This window comes from Egretta garzetta, unplaced genomic scaffold (genome assembly GCF_000687185.1).
Source record: "Egretta garzetta isolate BGI_Z169 unplaced genomic scaffold, ASM68718v1 scaffold426, whole genome shotgun sequence".
NCBI lineage: Eukaryota > Metazoa > Chordata > Aves > Pelecaniformes > Ardeidae > Egretta > Egretta garzetta.
The window spans coordinates 2,349,143-2,368,080 of record NW_009259977.1 but is presented as its reverse complement, the minus strand read 5'-3'; the positions used below and the strand labels follow the sequence as shown (position 1 = coordinate 2,368,080).

Here is an 18,938-nt window from a genome sequence, read left to right as displayed (position 1 = left end):
GATGGGCCCATGCCTGGCCTGGCTTTGAGGGTGCAAGCTTGTCTGGTGCAAGACACCAATTTGGGATGGGGGGTGCGGGAGGTGTTGCCAAAGGCTTCATACTTTTATTTATTCTGATTTCCATCTTGTCCTTTCTCTCAGAAGAAGGTCTGTCCCCCGGAGCTCAGCCCCTGCCTCAGGGAGGAGCGAGGGGTGCAGTTGTATGCTGCGTTTTCCCTTCTCAGGGCTTGTAGCATTTTAAATACTAAATTGCCTTCCTAATCTTCCTTTGATACGTGTGTTCCCAGTGCTGATTTCTTTAAGGTGATTCAGTTTTGGTGTGAGGTATGTCATTTAACAATATTTAACTTCTTTTGAGGCAAGAATATTAACATGCCTTGCAGGGATAGTTGAGGTGACTTTCATATGCAAGTGAACATGAATTCTTCCATATAATGGGATGGAAGTAGGTTTGAGGGCCCCCTTGGTCAGTCGTTTTTGTAAGGCAAATTTGGGATATTGTTCTGTGAGAGTTTAGTCTGATATGCTCTTTTAGAGAAAAAACTTTGTCTCAGATAACTGTTTACTTTTTTAAAAGTGTAGACTATTTCTTTTCCAGCATGTTCAACAGATCATTTTATTAATGCCCCATGAAATGGTTGACAATTCTCACACAAGGTGCCAGGTATAAAGGCTGTGAAAGCCATTCAGGACTTCTCTTATAAAGTTTGAACAGGCATCCTCTGAAAAATGTCAGCAGTTCTCTTGTATTAAAGGTTATTAAGATTTGGACAACTTGATGGTTCCTTTTACAAAAAAAAAAATAGAATCTGACAACTATTTGCTAAATATCAATAATGCCTCTGAGGGTATCCAGGAAATAATAAGAGGCATTCAGATGGCCTAACAAAGCGTCCATGGCCTGACTTTGGCATCAATAGAGAAGACTTGAGAGCGCAGTAGCTCACAGGAACGGGCAGCAATGCTACGTTGGTAGCCTGAAAATAACTGACTTTTAAAAATTTTATTTTAATAAATTCAAAACTTTTCTACTTTGAGAAAGGAATGAACTCACATTTTAAAGTAGTTTAATATTAAGTCCAAAACCTCCATTAAGGTGGTTTGCAATGCAATGCTTTTCTTTCCTCCCATGTAAATGTATGAACCGCCTCATTAAATTCAGTTGGACTTCCCAGACAGGAGAAGGAGGGTAAATATTTTTCAGAGGCTGGTGCTAATGGAATTGTTCAGTGCTGAATAAATAACCAAATAAAAATTACAGACCTTTTATTTGAGAACCATAGGTAGAGTAGTTATAGTAAAATTCATAGCTTACATTGCCAAACACAAACAATAAAGAATTGTCTACTTCAGATGGCTTGAAATGCTTTTTATTGAAGACAGATGCTATTTAGGTCAAAACATTTGTGTTAAAAAATCACTTGTTATTCTCACTGTGAATAGTTTTAAGTGATCTGTTTAGATTTTTAAAAAATCTGAATTAGTTTTCTCAAGTTTCAGATAAAGAATGGCTTATTCTAGTTCTACACGGGACTTTGTTGCCCTTTCAGATCTACACCCAAATCTTGCTCGTCCTGTAAGTCTCATAGACATAGTGCTTCTGTTCTCAAATGAAATTGTATATGACTGTATTATATTACTGCAAAATTATGTAATTGATGTCTATTTAGATACTAATAGCGTTAGTATAATTGTTAGATATAAAGTACCTTACCTTCTTTGTGTATAAAGCAGCAAAATGAAAATTGATGCTGTTGTTGTCCATAGCGTGTGGATACCACAACTATAGATATTGACTGAACAATTTGAGGTCTGAAAGTATCAGAGGCTTCTTTGTAATGTTTTAAATGGATGCTGAATTAGTAAAGACATGTACAGAGTCAGCATTATGCAGTCACAATACATCCATAACCTACAATAGTCTTTCACTACAAGCTGTGAACGTACGGCCCAATCCTGCTGTCTTGACTTGTGTGCTCAGTCCCTCCGAGTTAAATAACATAGTCCTGAATTATTCAAAAAAACCTCTTGTTAAATGGAATGGTGTTTTAACTGGATAAAAATCTCACAGTTGCATGTCAGATAGGATTGTTTCTGTTTCTTTAGAACAAAAAGCAGGTTTTGAGGTTGTCGGTTTATGGGAGCTAAGGATTTTGCTTGTGGGAGTACAGGAGAGTAGGATGAACCAAAAAGTAAACTAAACAAAGAGCAAAGCTTTGTAGCTGGTAGATTCATACAGATGTTTTAATTTTTTTTTTGTTGTTTGAGGACCATCATCACCGGAGGAAGAGCTGAACAGGGGAGAGTGCTGTAAAACTCAGTAATTTTTCTCTTTTGGGTTTTAGACAGTTGAATAAAAAATAGGAAGTCAGGGGTTGGGGGGGCACAGTTTTTCATTCTTTGCTCTCCAAGATGATTATGGGAGGGAGAAGGCTACATCATTCTCTGCTACCGTATTTCCCACCCTTCACTGAGTAGCCCACCAGCAATAAGGTGTCTTCCAAGTGTTCAGTGCTGCTGGGAGTTGGAGGCTGGAGAGCAAAAGCGAGGCAGCATTTCCACACAGATACACGCTGTGGTGCGGTGTTACAGCCCTGTCTCTCCAAGCGGCTTAAAGTTGATGCTTGCCTACAGAGCTGTATGCCCTGCGGAAGTCCTGATGCTTGGGAGGAGAGTGAAAACGAGGAGTTTTCCTGTTCCCACAGCTTTTTATTTGGGAGGCGCACATTTCAGCCCTTTCTTCTCCTTTATTTTAAACAACTGAAAGAGAAATCATAAAAAAAGGGTGAACTAGGAGGGTGAGTTTTATATGCCCTCACAGCAGTATTGTATATTCTTTCCATCTTTTTATAAACTCCTGGTCTCCAGCAAGGCTAATTTAATCTGTCATTCACAGTTACTCCCAAATACAGTGATCCACTAACTCAGTTAAAAGCTTTTATTTTACAAATAAAACTGATTTTGAGTATTGCAATTAGCAACATATAGTAAAGAAAGGATTTTAATAAAAAAGAAATTCACTAGTATCTCATGGTAGAACGATCAAGATGTGTTTAGGACTTTAAAAGAGTTGAGCACAGGTTGTTCACAGTCAAATTTTTTTTTTACTTTGCAGTTTATGTTTTAAAAGCGAACTGGATCAAAGTCGAAGGAACTTGCAATGTGTTAATGCTGTAGTCTCATGATTTGGTTGAGCGGCCTTAAGTAATGCCCTGCCAAAAAAGGCAGCATGGCCCGCTTCCTCCATGCAGGCGTGTTCTGCTCCTCCTTTTTTGGTGCAATCAGTGCTTGTGTAATTGCACAATAAGCTGATGAAGGAAATGATCTCTGGAAGTTTTTCTACCCTCTTCCTCCCCCCCCGCCCCCCCCAGCCCCAAAATAGTTTCCAGACAGATCACTTCCTTCTGCCAGCTTGCTGGGCAGGCTTAGCACGAGAGAGGTGAATATGTCTGCAGCAGGGACAGGGGAGATCTCTCCTGGAAACGGCAGATTTACATCAGCTTAATTCATGTCAAGAGTCATGCTAAATGTCAGTTCTTCTGACTGATGGTGAGATGTTGCATTGTGATTTAATGGAAATGGGTTTTGTTTGTTTTTTTTTAAGAAGCAAAAGCAACAATAGAAAAATAAAATCCTAATCTAAATCACTTTATGTTGTGGACAGATAGAAAGTATTCTGTTAGAAAGATTAGAAGAGCTAGGATATTGTATACATACATCCTCTTCAAGAGTTCATTTCCATCACTGTAGGATAAGACAGCTACCTTGCTCCATCTAGTGATTCAAAGCAAACTGGGAACATGAAATCTGATTTTTGAGCACATGTCAATATTGTTACAGTGCAGTCAGGTTGCATTGCTCTGTGAATAGGTGCAGAATTCAGCCTGTGTGGATTATGAAATTGTCAGGCTGCCCCTCGCTAGCTGACTGCTCGGGTTCTCTCACTGTAGGATAAGACAGCTACCTTGCTCCATCTAGTGATTCAAAGCAAACTGGGAACATGAAATCTGATTTTTGAGCACATGTCAATATTGTTACAGTGCAGTCAGGTTGCATTGCTCTGTGAATAGGTGCAGAATTCAGCCTGTGTGGATTATGAAATTGTCAGGCTGCCCCTCACTAGCTGACTGCTCGGGTTCTGCAGGAACGAGAAAGTCAGGCAGTGCTGTGAGTAAGCACATGCGTGAAGCCGAAGAGATGCGGCACCCTTCGTGTTTGAAGGACCCTTGCAGTGTTGCAAAGTCAGTCTCTCCTTGTTACTGTACTGACTTCCATCGCTTACCTCGTAAAACCCAAACTAGTGCTGCAAAACTCTTCCCTCACACTGAAGAGGACCTATTTAAATAAAAAAACCCAACAAACCCCACACAGCTATATATTATTAATATATATTTTTATATGTATCTTTCTACCTGTGTGTGCTTGCTCCTAGTAGTTTTGTTTGATAGTTGAGACTGGGGTGCTTTTGCGCAATAAATACAGGCTTAGCAAAGCGGAATAAGATTGATTTTGGTTTGAATCATCAAAAAAGTTCATTGCCTGAGCTCCCTTTGTAGTCAGCTGAGAGACAGGCAACAAGAAAGAGGCACCTGTAGAAATTTATGTTGCTTAGATGAGGATAGGATAAATGGCCCTCCCCATGGATGTACATGTGGGTATCTTGGTGCTGACAGCAGGGGAAACCTTGGATGCTTAACTGTAAAATAAATCCTGTCCAGACTTTCCACGGTACATTTAAGGAGATCTGAGACCTGTGCAGAGAGCGTGAAACAACAATATTGCTGCTTACCTGAGGAGAGATTGCTGTAGAACAGCCAAAATTGTGACTGCTTTGGGTGAACTTTTGTCCTCCCATTGTTTTCGCAAACAGAAACAGATGTGTTTCTTCTAGTATTTTCATTAGTCACTTTTTTTCTTAAGTAAAGTTGTATGTTTATGTTTTAGTCTTTAGTTCATATGGTACTGTGGAATAAATAGATTAAAATGATTACCAGTCAGAAGTATGTTTATTATCATCAGTAGAGTACAAGTCCATGAAATCTAATTCATCATATACATCTGTGTTTAATACTTGTATTCCATAATCTTTTTTATTTTTCAGAATGTAATCGGTGTGGTTATTGGGAAAACAGATGTTAGAGGCTTTCCAGACAGAAAAAGTATGGTCCCTTTTAACTGTTTTTACTTCTTTTTCTTATATGGTATAATTTGGCATATATGACTAATCAATATTTAAATGATAAACAGACTTCTTAATGTAAAATATATAGAATAAAAGTGCGCAAAAAGAATTTGTGTGTGTGTGAGAACCAAGATGAAAGTGGCATTGGTTTGGCTAAGCCCTGTCAATCAGAATTTGTTTGGAAAAACTCCGTCATGGAAGGGTCTGAAGGCGATGGTACCGATATGAACCCCCTATTATATAAAATACTACTGGAATTGATCTGGTCCCTTCATATTCATTCTCCCTTAAAATAGAAATGTTAAGGAGATGTCTTGAGGAGTGAAACAAGTAATTTCTGGTCTGAGTAGCACCAGCTTCATCTTATTGTATACTCCTAAAATCAAAAATTGGTGTAATACGTTGTTAATGCAGCATCAGTTGTGAATTGAAATAACGTATCCACAGCTTCGGGCTTACAGAGACACTGTTAGGAAGCATCTCTGGTCCTAGGGAGTTGTCCCAACTCTGTGTGAAGGGCTCAGCTGGCACTGGCACTGTTGTGCTGCTGAACTGCTCCAGTGGGGGGGTTTAGGAGGAGGTCACCATTGTCACAGGAGACAATTTACATAGTTGGCCAGTGCGGTGTTCGTGTTTATGCCTCCATGGAACTACAGTCAGATTGTGCTCAATCTATGCGGCTCACTATACAGTTTTCATTGATAATTTAAAAATAAAATATTGCATAATGCTGTATGATCCATGGAAAGCTTTGTTAGTTAGCTGTAAAAGAAAAGGGTTTCTGCAGTGTTTCAGAGACCAATACCGCCTTGACCATGAACTTTCCACAGAGCTGGAAACACTTTATTGAGTTAAACCCCTTGGTACTATCTGGACAGTGATCTGCAGCCTTCTATGTCATCATGGTGGTCTTGTACATGGGCAGAACCATCTAAAGACAGCTACCTATTACAAAATTTGGGCCAGTATGTACGGTCATTCATAGCATTGCTTCGTGCCTTAGCCCTGTTGATGCGTTTGTCCATGCCTCAGATGTAGCATCGTGTGGTTCTTTTATTTCTTCTAGAAGTTGATGTGGTGCTGCCTAAAGTTAAGTGATCCTTGTGCGTGGGTGGGACGGTACCGGTACAACTGCGGCGTGAGCTGTAGCCACTCCCATGCAGGAACACCGGTGTCTTTTCCGAACAGTCTGCTGACCTCTAGTGGTACTCACCCGATCGCGGGTACTAAATTCATGACAAAATCTAGGAAAGCCTCGAAATAATAGTTTTTATACATATATTCTGGAGTGAAATCAAGCTGCGCTAATGAGTTGTAATTAGTGCTGTTTATTTTTGCAGACATTGGGTCTGAAAGATACACCTTCAGTTTTACTATTCGTGATTCACCGACTTACTTTATAAATGTAAATTCTTGGGGCAGAGAAGAGTATATCAGATCACTTTCGGAAAGCTTTAGAGTTGGTGACTGTGGTAAGTTGGAGTTTATTCTTAACATGGTTCTATTTGAATGTGGTTTTCCCCTAGTAAATCAGTGTTATGTGGTTGTGGTTTTGCTATATTTTTCTCTGAGGACTCAGAAAACAGTCTAATTGGAAACAAATTGTTCAGTTATGTTAAGTATAAAGAGGAAAGGAATAAGATTTCAGGGATTTCAATTCAAAACCAGTAAATATGACAACAAAAAGACTAGATATAAATCCATGGAATGCAGCCACCAAGAACTTACCTATAGTTAATCGATCTAAATTCTTACATTATATTCAGTTCTTATAAATTGCGAAAAATAAACTCTGTCAAGTAGTTCAGTGTTTTTCTTTGTCTTCATTCAATTACAGATATGACTGTGATTATTCATAAAAACACAACAAAAATCTTGTATTTATTTACAGGCTGTGCTTTTATCTTGTTAATAGAAAGCCTTTGCTGCCCATGGTAGCTAGATCAGAGTGTTTGGATAAAACTTGTGACTCTGAAGAGTGCCCGCACAAGAACTCAGTGTCATTTGTTTCCATTAAATGTCTTGAGGACCCCTGTGGGACTTTGGCTATAATGTGTGCTGTCTGGACAGATGTGGTTTTCAGTATGAAAACATTTAGCAGTAGTTACTGCAGGTCTCTCTTCCTTTCCATATCGACCCTGAAAGCAACCCTTTTTTAAAGCCACCTCTCTTTATATGTCTCTCAATTCAGTTTTCTAACATCACTTATCAATGTTTTATTGTAGTTACAATTGAAAATCCTTTAGTTCAGGCAAAGGAAGCAGAAAGGGAGGAAAAATTCAACCCTGTAACTCCAAGGTAAATTTAGAGTGTAGACTGGTAGTTCTTTCCAGAAAGATCAAAGTTAATTCTTGCTTCAGTTGCCAGCCAACTGCAGCAGCGTGTTTGGGGTTTGTCTTCTTACGTCACTCTACCTTCCTCCCTCTGTTCAACCATGTCAAATAATCTCAGAAGATTTCTCAGTATAAGGCCTTTGGAGTTCTGTCATGAAGTAATAATGCTCTTTGTGACTAAACAGAGTAAATTTCATTCTTTGAGTAAAGTCTACTAAAATTCTTTGGAACTGATTTGATTTTGCCAAAGTATTTTATCAGACATGGCTGTTTTATAGACAGTATATCCTTAGCAAAATCTATTCACGTGACAACTTTATCTAGAAGGTGTTTTAATATACTGTGATGCTATTTGTTACTCATGTGGTAGGGCCTTGTCATTCCTTTTGTGTCATACAATGTACATACGTTGTCTTTCAGTGTATTCTCTAAAATCTGAACAATTTGAACTGGTGTATGAAACTAATATTGCAAGTTGTAATTTTGATATGTTTTAACTTATCTTAGATATCTAAGATGTAAGTGTTAGGCTAATACACCTGTTCTTTAATTAGAGTTTCTTTCCTAACTGGCCATATTCCAATATTTTTAATCATATGGCAGTCATAAGAATATTGCATGTATGCACATTAAATTGGCAAGTTAGAAGTTTTATGTTCTTGCTTATTGATCATCCCTAAGCTTTGGAGAAAATGTACAGCTGTAGTAGTTACACTCGCTTTCTGGCTAAGCAGAAAGAAGTAAAAGAACAAATGTTGAGTAGAAACTTCACTGAGGAAAAGAGCTCCTCTAAATCTATAGATTTCATATGCATTTGTAAAATATGTTTATTCAGAGTATATTTAATATATCTTATTTCCACTGACTAACAGTGCATTATATATATTACTTTTGAAAGCACCTTACCAAATCCAGTCTGATACGGTAGTGTCTTATTATGTCGCAATGCCAAAACCTCTCAATTATCTGGATTACAAGCATTTCAGAATTTATTTTATTTTTACTGATTGATAAGGGCTGAAAGACTTAGAAATATGTATTGTACATTGCTAGCAATTCATGCTGGCTTTTCAATTCTCAGTAAGTATAAAGTATACAATAATAAGGCTTATGTAAGAGGAAAAAAAATATAACATTTTTAAAAAATACTTTTAGAACAAATTCATTCCAACTTTTCTGTATCTTTAGGGAAAACAATAAAGGAATAAATCAGCAGTTATTTTCTCACATGAATTGACCTAACACTTTATGCTGTTAATATATTGGTGAGAGAAATGTTAATCAATGTGATTTGTTTTGTGCATACTACCTAGTCACTACAAATTATTACTCAGTGAAAATCATTCAGTGGTCAAAACGTCTTCATGTTATGAAACGGACACCAAACTACTTTCCCTGTTGCATCTGCCTGTCAAGGACCCTCAGGACTATTATTCACTGGGTGATATCGTTGCGAATGGACAAAGCCTTGATGGAAGAATCCTTAATGTGCTTGCGGCTGTAATGTCAGTAAGTTAAGGAGTCACAGCAGAGTAGTGTTTTTCTACTGTATCATGGGTAACTTAATCGGCCCAAGTGTGAGTATGGATTTTGGGACTCGTGGTGCTGGGAATCGCTGGTTTTGTTTGTTTAGGTTGGCAGTCACTTCAGCTGAGTTAACGATAACCATACAAGCTACTCGATGAGATTCTTATCAACAATGTGAGGGGGGAAATTAAGGGAATGGAAATGTCCTACATCGGTTGTCTTTTTGAAATCATGCATGTGCAAGCAGTAGCTAACTTGATATTTGTAAAGGGCAGATTTTGAGGAAAAAAAATGTGTCCCTTTATCTGGAAGTAAAATTAGTGTTGTTAAACTTTTAGTGGTGTACATGTTTGGGTTGGGTTTTTTCAGGTGTCCCCCCCCCCTTTTTAACTCTTCTGTTTTCTAAGTTATCACTTTTATTCTCCTAAGTGTTTAGGAGAGGAAAAGTGACTGCTTCTCTTTCTTCTTAAAGGTTGGGGAGCCAAAGTATTTTATGACTTCAGACAAAAGAAAAGGTCAGAGGTGTGAAGTAAAACTCTATGATGAAACAGAGATGTCTTTTCCAATAGTATGGTAAAATGTTTTTTAATTCACTAAAATACACAAATTAATGCAAAAGTAGGTAAAGAAAATAACTATAATACACACTGTTGTAACACTGCCTTTTAATTTAAATGTATCGTTATTTGGGTGGCAACTGTGATGAGGCAGCAATGTACGTTGAACAGGGGCTTAAAAAAGAAATTCATTAGAGTGACCTTATATATATATTGTCTAGTTGTATGACTTACTGACAGACTGCTAGCTCCTGAATGGCAAAATGAAGCTTATTTCCAAATAGTTGCATTTTTTTAATGTGGAAATTTGAATTAATTCAGGAAATGGCATTTAAAAACAGCTGCAAAGGCAGTACATTTCTGCCAAAAACTAGTGGGGGGGAAAGAGGAGCCTGCTTCATTTGTAAGGCCAAGCAGAATTAACAAGTGGAATAGAAATAGGTTGAGATAGTTTTAAAATGTTTAAAATAGCGCAGAAATGTTTTGATACTACTTTGGTCATATTTTCAAACTGTATCCCCTTTACAAACATGATTACGTCCGTGCCATTTAGCCATGTAACTAGTGATTTGTTTACACAGGACCTTTTGCATTTTGCCCCTAGTTTGTTCAGTAAACTCATGGCTTATCTACGTGCAATGGTATGCGGGTATTGGTTCGCACTGGGTTTGCTGTCTGTTGGGTGAAATTACCTTTGTTCCCTAGACAGAAGTAGGGAGATAGCATTGCACTCTGTGTCTGAGTTAGAAAATGTATTATCATTCAGTGCGATGGTTAACACAGGTAATGTAGACAGACAAAAACTAATGCTACAGGCGTGGGGAAGAGGGGCTGAAAAGCTGCCCGGTGGACCTGGGGGTGTTGGTCGACAGGCAGCTGAATAGGAGCCAGCAGTGTGCCCAGGTGGCCAAGAGGGCCAACGGCATCCTGGCTTGTATCAGGCACGGTGTGGCCAGCAGGAGCAGGGCAGTGACTGTGCCCCTGTCCTGGGCACTGGTGAGGCCACCCCTCAAATGCTGGGTTCAGGGTTGGGCCCCTCACTCCCAGAAGGACACGGAGGAGCTGGAGCGTGCCCAGAGAAGGGCAACGAATCTGGCGAGGGGTCTGGAGCACAAGGCTGCTGGGGAGCGTCTGGGGGAGCTGGGGGTGTTCAGCCTGGAGAAGAGGAGGCTGAGGGGAGCCGTTATCGTCCTCTAACACTGCCTGACCGGAACCGGGGGGGTGTCGGGCTCTGCTCCCAGGGAACAGGCAATGGGACGAGGGGAAACAGCTTCAAGTTGTGCCAGGGCAGGTTTAAGTTGGACATTGGGAAAAATTCCTTCCCCAAAAGGGCTGTCAAGCCCTGGAGGGGGCTGCCCAGGGCAGGGGTCGAGTCCCCACCCCTGGGGATATTTAAAAGCTGGGCAGCCGAGGTGCTTATGGCCAGAGTTTAGTGGTGGGATGGCAGGGTTAGGGTAACGGTTGGGCTTGGTGATCTTCAAGGGCTTTTCCAACCTAAACGATTCTATGGTTCTAATAAGCATCTACAGTGCGAAGTTTTCTAGCCCTTGAGCTGCCACCGATTTTAATGTGCAGCAGCAGCTCCAATACTCTTGCTTCAGCGCTGGTGCGTATCGATACAGAGCTGTGTGCTTCAGGAGTTTGCAGAAGCAGAGACTCGGGACTGTTCCGTGGTTACCCTAGACAGGGCCTTTTGTGCTCTCACAGAGCTATAGATGGAGGCAAAGATTCAGGAAATCTTTCAGCGACAGCATTGTAGCGAAAATATTTCAGAGGCCATTGGTGAAGAGGCAGCTGAGCAATGCTACATGAAAAGTAAATACCTTAAATCTTTTTCTAAGGATTAAAAAAAACCCCCCAAACTCAAACCCACCAAACAAAACTGTGCTTTGGCATTATTCCTGCCAACAAAACTTAGGAGGAACTGAATAAGATTTTATCAGGGGAACCAACCATCAAATTATCATTTTTGAGGGATACCACTGACCTCGCTCTAGTCTCATCATCCACAGTTACAAGGATTCCAGCATTGGAAAGCTGGCTGAACACCCGGCCTAGCGATGTGAGCAATCAGCTGCTTCCCACAGAAAAGGATAAGCGGTTATTTTCACTGTGATTTGCTTTAGTTAGAAATTACTTTTGTGAAAGCTCTGAAATACACACAGTATTTTTCCAGGTATGTTCTGCATCGAAGCATTTTGAATAATCTGGTAGACCTTTCTTTTATCCTGTTTGGCATGGGATAAAATAGGGACTGTATTAGACCATATGTAAAGTGTCCTGGCTGGCTGCAAACTAGGTGCCTGCAGATATACATGGTATTTCATTTGCATGTGCATGTAACAAAGGAGTTGTGTCCCCTCTGACGAATTTAATTATATCATTTAGCAGTTTAGTACCAGACAGTTTGAGTGCTGTTTCAAAAAATGTTTTGATACATTAACTTTTTTTAATTTAGTTGGGATAATGAATCCATCCAGCTTGCACAGAGTTGGATCCCACGAGAAACAGGTATAATAGTCTGGGGTTTATGTTTTTACTGTAGTTCTTAGCATGATACTTAATCTGCAGTAACATGGTTTTTTTTGTGCACAGTAATATTTGCATCAGATGTGAGAATAAATTTTGACAAATTTAGGAACTGTATGACTGCAACTGTGATATCAAAAACCATCATTACAACTAATCCAGGTAAGAGTTGTTGAAGTCTTGCTTTGGCATTAGTGATCATAATAGGCTGGAATGCGTGAATGAATCTCTTGGAGGCCTGATTTCTTCTGCCTGCTTGCCTCAGAAAGCTCCCTGCCTGTTACGTAGTGACCAGTGCTTTCGGTTTCCACCTTTTTCTCTCAGATTTTTAATTTTTTTTTTTTTTAATTTGAATTTTATCTAAGCAGCCTTCATATATTCCATGTAGGACTAAGAGTTAAAGTAAAAAAAAGAAAAACATCTCTTGGCTAATTCCAAGAGACAATGTGTTGGTGCTACCAGAATAAAAAGTTGTAAAATATAATTATGCTGTTATTTTTACATGCCGCATATACTAATACGTTTTAAAAATATGTTTTCAAGAAACAGCAGAAGCAAATGTTCTCTTCAGCTTCATAAAAGAGAGTGCACAATCAGGAGCTTTGCATGATAAAATAGAGGAGCAGCTGAAAGAATCCATTAACTGTAAGCATGGATCCAAACACTTTGAGTTTATTTAACCGTATATAGTGTAGTTTCACAGTGCTGTTGAAATTTCAAGTGCTTGCTCTGTGTGTTCATGGAAACAAAAGTAAGGTATAGCCTACCTAGATACTTCAAGTTTGGACTGTTGCAGCTAGCCCTTATGGTATCAGTTACATATCCGCAGGGTTGGGGGCTATGCCCATTTGCAGCCTGGCTGGCACATTCTTTCTGTCTTGAGTAAGGACAAAAGATGGAGAGGGAAAGTTTTTTGTCAAAAACTCATTTGGGGGGGATACAAAGATTAAATATTAGATATTTTTCTGATTTGACTCACCTTTTGTTTTATTTTTTGTCCCCAAATTATAAGCCTGCTTCAAAGGGAAGGTGTGTGGGGCTTTTCTGATGCTTTAGATCAAATCTTCGCCTTTTTTATTACCTTAGGATCCATTTTTGTTGTTGGTCTTCTGTGTTGTTTCTTTCTCAGACACACTTAACATGTCTTTTAAACTTTTAGTGGAGACTATAGTTGATGTTTATACTGTGGAACAGCTGAAAGAAAAAGCTTTACAGAGTGATGGGAAACTTGAACCAGTCTATGGCATTATTTATGGCTACATTTCTACACTGGACATTGATGATAATGCATCTAAAGTTATTCGCAACAGATGGTAAGCAACTGCCTGTTTTAAGTTTGTATTAAGAAGTTCTTATCCTTCTTCCCCTGAACCTGATTTAGATGGAACAATATTTTAGTTCCATTCCAGACAAGAAATAAAACTCCTCTGGAGGATGCCATATGAATTTCTCTTGTGTAAGACTTCCAGAGGCAGCAAGGAAGAGGAGCTGGCTCTATGAAGGACTTGCTCTTTCTGGTCCAAGAGGAGCCAAGAATAAAAGAGGCCATTTTGACTCAGGCAGACCTAGGGTTTAGAAGATGAACTTTTTTTTTTGGAAGAGGAAAAGTCTCTTGGGAAATCTGAGTCTAGGAAACAGTTTCAAACAAGGAGGAATTGCATATACGCATTAATTATCTTGTTCTGTTGCAGCTCAATATGCCGTTTTCTGGTGAATGAAATGTCAAACACATGCACTTTCTGCAGTGACATCTCTTCGGATTCAAAGTCAACTTTTGCAAGCTTTGACATACTCGTTGATCTGACAGATCACACGGGCACTCTTTATTCTTGTTACCTGTCTGACTACGTAGCTGAGGAGACATTAGGCTGCACGGTAAGTAGAAATGAATTAGGTTGTTCTTATTTGATCTGAGCTGTGAAGGCTGATGAAAATTACAAATAGACGTAAATGTTTTTCCTATATGTCTGAGTGTATGCCAGTTAAAAACTTGTGTGGATGTGGATACACACACACTCTTAGCTTTTTAACAAGTCAACAGAAGTCAGTAGCTGCAAAATAAAAAGAAACACGTTGAATGTAGGAGTGAATACCCTATGCAGAATACTGCTTTTTAATTAATTTACACTTTTCTGAGAACATGGTTGGAATTCCCTAATTTTGATTCTCAAACACCCTGCAATTTATTCTAATTAATCTGGCTGTCTTGGTACATATATTAGACCAAACACTATGTTAAAAGAGGGAAATTACAGCTTAGAAATGCATTAAAAAAGCAGAAGATGCTCTTTTCATCATCACTTTGTTGTGGAGATGTTGTTATAACTCTGTGTGTTCTGTGATGTCCTGTTACTAACAGGTCCGGGAGTTCCTCACTCTAACAGAGGACAAGAAGACTGCATTGAAATGGCAACTTCTTTTGGAACGAAGCAAGATTTATTTTAAAGTTAGTATTTAATGTTAATTTAAAACAGTAGCTCTTTCCCATTCGGTACTATATTTAGTACTGAAAAATTCCATGTCAGCTCTGCTGAACTTTAAAAAATAACGATTAGGTTTTGTACATATTCTGAATAGTCCAAGTAAATAGTCTTTGCCGTAATTTGAACATTAGCGGATGTACCTGCAGGATCAGGTATGCAGGCCTCCCTCAGGCAAACTATGAAAGATGCAAACTGCTCTTAGCCAATGCCGATAAAGGAGCTGATATTTCCAAAGCACGTACACATGATTCAGTCACTGACTTCTACGGCTGTAGGTTTATAAGGAATGAAGTTAACTCCATCAGTTTGCAAGAAGGTGACCCAGTCAGTGTATGTAATAGATTGTACGGTATGTGGGGTTACCTATTTCGTAGTTACCTGTATTTTTGGAAATTATGTGACTAAGTATGTCTAAAATCTGCAGTGTTCCTTAAAGCAACAGCAATATCACCTTCACACACCTGGAGGCTTGTTAAAAGATCTGCTATTACTTGCAATAGTCTTTACTTTTTTAAGTGCATGCTGTATACTGGACTGGATTCCTTTTTCATAGAACTGCCTGTTCCAGGACAACTCTAAACTGACTCCCTTCTTTAAACTTGCCCTTCTTAGCAAAGCCGTTCTTACACTCCCCCACCCTCTGCCTCTATTTCCAGGAAAAAATGGAAGTGTTTTACTTCTGTAGTGACAGGTATATAGCATAAAATGTGCGTACTCGTATATAAAATAATGTCAAATATGTATAATCAAATCTGTCAATTAAACATGCCATGTGATATTTGAAAACTATATTTCAAAGGGCTATACAGCACTAAAACCAAAGACCCTTAATTATTTTTACAGGTTACTTTGTCACCCAGCTGGAGAACTGGACTGAAAGTGAATGTTCTCTCATGCAAACTGGCAGACCCCAAAGAGGCCAGTCAGAGCTTGTTGGGAAAAGAGACAGGAAATAAGAGATTACACTATGTGCTTGATAACAGCTAGGACAAAGCCGATTTCCTCACTGTATTATCAGAGGCATCGTATTTTTCTAAGTATGTTCTGACAGTAAAGAAGGAATGTGCGTTGGTAATCCCTGTAAGCGAGCTGCTGTGTTGATCTTTTTCAGGTGATTGTACTTTAAAAAGTGTACGAGGGCCTCATCTTAAGAAAAGTTAGTCCTGACACCCCACCTCCCCTTACAAGGGGGAGGGAAGTTTTCTTCACTCAGTTTAGAGTATATTTTAAAAAAATCAGAAATAACAAATAGTACCAGACAGATCTGTCGAGCTTCTGTGTTTTTAACTGCCTTGCTACTTTCGTGCTACTTTGTCTTAGTTCAGAAAATAAAAACCCACTTTGAAATACTGCCTGGGTTTGTGGTGTCTGTTGGTGAGTCCTAACACGGAACTTCTGGCAACCGCAGAGGCTCGGCAATAGCCATGATGTTTGCAAGGCTGCTTTTCGCTAGGGCAGACCGAGTCTTACCTGAACAGAGTAATCGATTACCAGGGATCTCTGACAACCGAACAGTCAAGCTAAGACTCGAAGTGGCAGAAGAGAAAGGACTCTTCTTCACCAGGAAGAGTAGTTGTTGTTAGCTGAACATAAAGAACCTAGGTATGTACATTCTGCCCTTCTCCATGTATTTTTTCCTATTTTTTAATCTGTGTCTGTCCTTTGCTTTCCCTGCAGCTGGTGGATTTGCTGCATTCACCGGTCCTCACCTTCTCAGCACATCGGGAGTTGCCCTGTTTCAGATGGTGGGAAGACACTGCAGCCCTTCTCTTGCAAAGTACTTGTTAGGCTAGAATGCCTCGAGGAGCTGCGCTCACCCCTGGTTCCCTACCTACCCGTTAAAGCAGAGAGGAAACAGCTAAAGAAATAGTGCGTTTTGATGAGTAATACTCCAAGATTGCATCCCCCTGCTTGTGTGAGTGGGAACAAGGGACTAAATGCACAAAAAATGTCCCTCCTGCTGCAGCAATAAACAGCTCATCGAGCCACAACAAAACCAGGGCACAGATTCCCTGCTGACAGCAGCGGGCTTAAATCAGGGAGCATTTTGACTTCTATGGGCCAGGCGCTGGTTCTCTTCAGGCCGAATGTTTGCTTCAGGTGGCCTCCTTTGGATGAAACCTGAATTATGTCCACAGCATTTAAGGCCTCATCATACAAAGAGCTTTTACACGGGCTTTCAGGCATGAGTCAAAACGCAGCCAAGTGAAACGCGTGCCTGTTGGCAGGGCCAGCACCCAGCGCAGGCGGTGTGTGGGTACGCAGGGGTGCACTGCGGGTGTCTGCAGCCAGAGAAACAAATTGATAGAAAAATGTCAATTTTTATTTCCACAACACACTCTGCTTTCTTTTGACCGGGTGATTCGCAGCATCCTGGACCATGCTGCTCTTTCGCAGAGGTGCTTGTCTTCGGGCTCCAGTGATTTTCTCTGCAGGACTCTCCAAATGCACTTTTAAAGACACAGTGGTTATTACGATCTGGCTCCAGTATCTGGAAGCATTTAACTTTCATGCTTGCATGTATGTGAAAAAAATAATCCACCTCTTTTTGTTAGAAATTGTCCGTTCTGTTCAGCCTTTGAAAATGGCGAGCTTTGATGTTTGGGGGCGAGGGGTTTTTTAATTCTATTTTACAGCGCTGTTAGACAACTCTCTGTCGTGCGAACTGGTAGAGTGTTGGACCAGCTGGAGTTTGGAAACAGGAACGGTTACATAGCACGGCTTTTCAACAGCTGGGAATATTTAAAGGCTCCGACTGTTGCACTGCGTTGTGTAAGTGACAGTAATCGCTGCAGTTGGATTTTTATTAAAAATATATTTAAATCAGTAAAAGACAAGACACATTTACTAGTGATCTTTACCAATGAGCTGCTTTATTATTGATTTTTGTATTATTTTACTTTTAGAAGCATACTTAAAGATCAGTTTTGGGGAAAAAAAATCTGCCAAGCATCTGGCACGCTTCCTGCTGCATTACGCCCCTTGGAGCGGGAGGGAAAGCAATCCTCATTTAATTTGCACATTTGAAAAACGCACGGAGGAATTGTGAAACTAATCTAAGAAACAAACATCTTTTTATTGTAGAATACCCCAAGGAGAGAAATTCTTTCTGAAGCTGTAATTCTTGATTTATCGTTACACACACATCTTTGATTTTACATAGCATGGGTGAGCTTTAGCTCCTACATCACCATTTTAATGGTTTAATTTATGATTTTTATTTCAAGGCAAGGCTCAACCCATCAGTAGAACAGAAGAGCACATCAGCAGTGACAGCCACCCCAGCTGCCCGGCACGCTGTCTCTGTCAACAGTTCCAAGGGACGGTTTGGGCATCGACCATCTGCTTCAAGCTGGGGTGGGGTTCACAGCCTCAGAGGAGGCTGAAGCCTCCACAGAAACGGCGCCGTTTCACTCAAATGCCTCCTGAGCTCACGGGTTACATGTCTTTGACGTGTGACAGTCCACTAGATGCCTGGGCCATGTAAGTGTTTAATGTACAGGACAGCTTGTGTGCCTCTTCATTCATCAGATGTTCCCAAAAGAGCCTTTCTTTTCTTGGGACAGGGTCCCAGCCCAGCTCCTGATTAGGATCCCCGCGTTTGCTGTGCCACCTTGAACCGCATGGAGAGGACCTCGCTTATCCCAGCCTCTATCTCATCGTTGGCCTGCACTGACCCAACTCCTTCGGGAGACCCCGTCAGAATCAAGTCCCCTTCTTCTAGGGTGAATATTTCGCTGATGTAGCTGATCAGATAAGGGATGGAGAAGATCATCGAGGAAGTCTCCCCCTCCTGCCTCAGCTTTCCATTCACCTTGAGCCAGATATTCAGTTTGTGTGGGTCTGGGATCTTCTCCTTTGGCACAAAGTCACTGACCGGGCACGACGAACTGAAGCCCTTGGCCAAGGTCCAGGGCAGACCCTTCTTCTTGCACTCCTCCTGCGTGTCCCTGGCCGTCATGTCCAAGCACAGGGCATAGCCTGCTACGTGCTCCATGGCGGCCTCCTGGGACACGGCCCGGGCTCTCTTCCCGATCACCACTCCCAGCTCCACTTCGTGGTGCAGGTTGGTGCAGTAGTAGGGCCGCAGGATGGGCGAGCCTTCGCGCACGTAGGCCGAGGAGGGCTTCAGGAAGAAGAGGGGCTCCCGGGGCAGCGCGCTCCCCATCTCCTTGGCGTGCTCGGCGTAGTTGCGCCCCACGCAGACGATGTTCTTGCCCCACTCCCAGAAGCGGGACAGGGGTTTGGAGGAGGGCATGGCCGCGGCGGGTCTCCTTCCCCGCGGCCCGCGGGCGCCCTTGGGCCGTCCTTGCCGGGCCCTGATCCG

The 18,938-nt window shown here is 40.8% G+C and overlaps 2 protein-coding genes across 2 annotated transcripts; one reads left to right on the top strand and one right to left on the bottom strand.

Annotated features, from left to right (window-relative positions):
• The first annotated feature begins 1,507 nt into the window (after positions 1-1,507).
• MEIOB (meiosis specific with OB-fold) lies at positions 1,508-15,598 on the top strand. Its single transcript, XM_009640422.1, has 13 exons — positions 1,508-1,576; positions 5,102-5,159; positions 6,523-6,654; positions 7,408-7,480; positions 8,829-9,024; positions 9,515-9,615; positions 12,058-12,110; positions 12,195-12,290; positions 12,672-12,773; positions 13,288-13,441; positions 13,820-14,003; positions 14,488-14,574; positions 15,455-15,598. The coding sequence occupies exons 1-13, from the start codon at positions 1,508-1,510 to the stop codon at positions 15,596-15,598; spliced, it is 1,449 nt and encodes a 482-aa protein (XP_009638717.1).
• A 2,065-nt stretch (positions 15,599-17,663) lies between these two features.
• FAHD1 (fumarylacetoacetate hydrolase domain containing 1) lies at positions 17,664-18,932 on the bottom strand. Its single transcript, XM_009640409.2, has one exon. The coding sequence runs from the start codon at positions 18,867-18,869 to the stop codon at positions 18,198-18,200; it is 672 nt and encodes a 223-aa protein (XP_009638704.1). The 5' UTR covers positions 18,870-18,932; the 3' UTR covers positions 17,664-18,197.
• Positions 18,933-18,938: the final 6 nt, after the last annotated feature.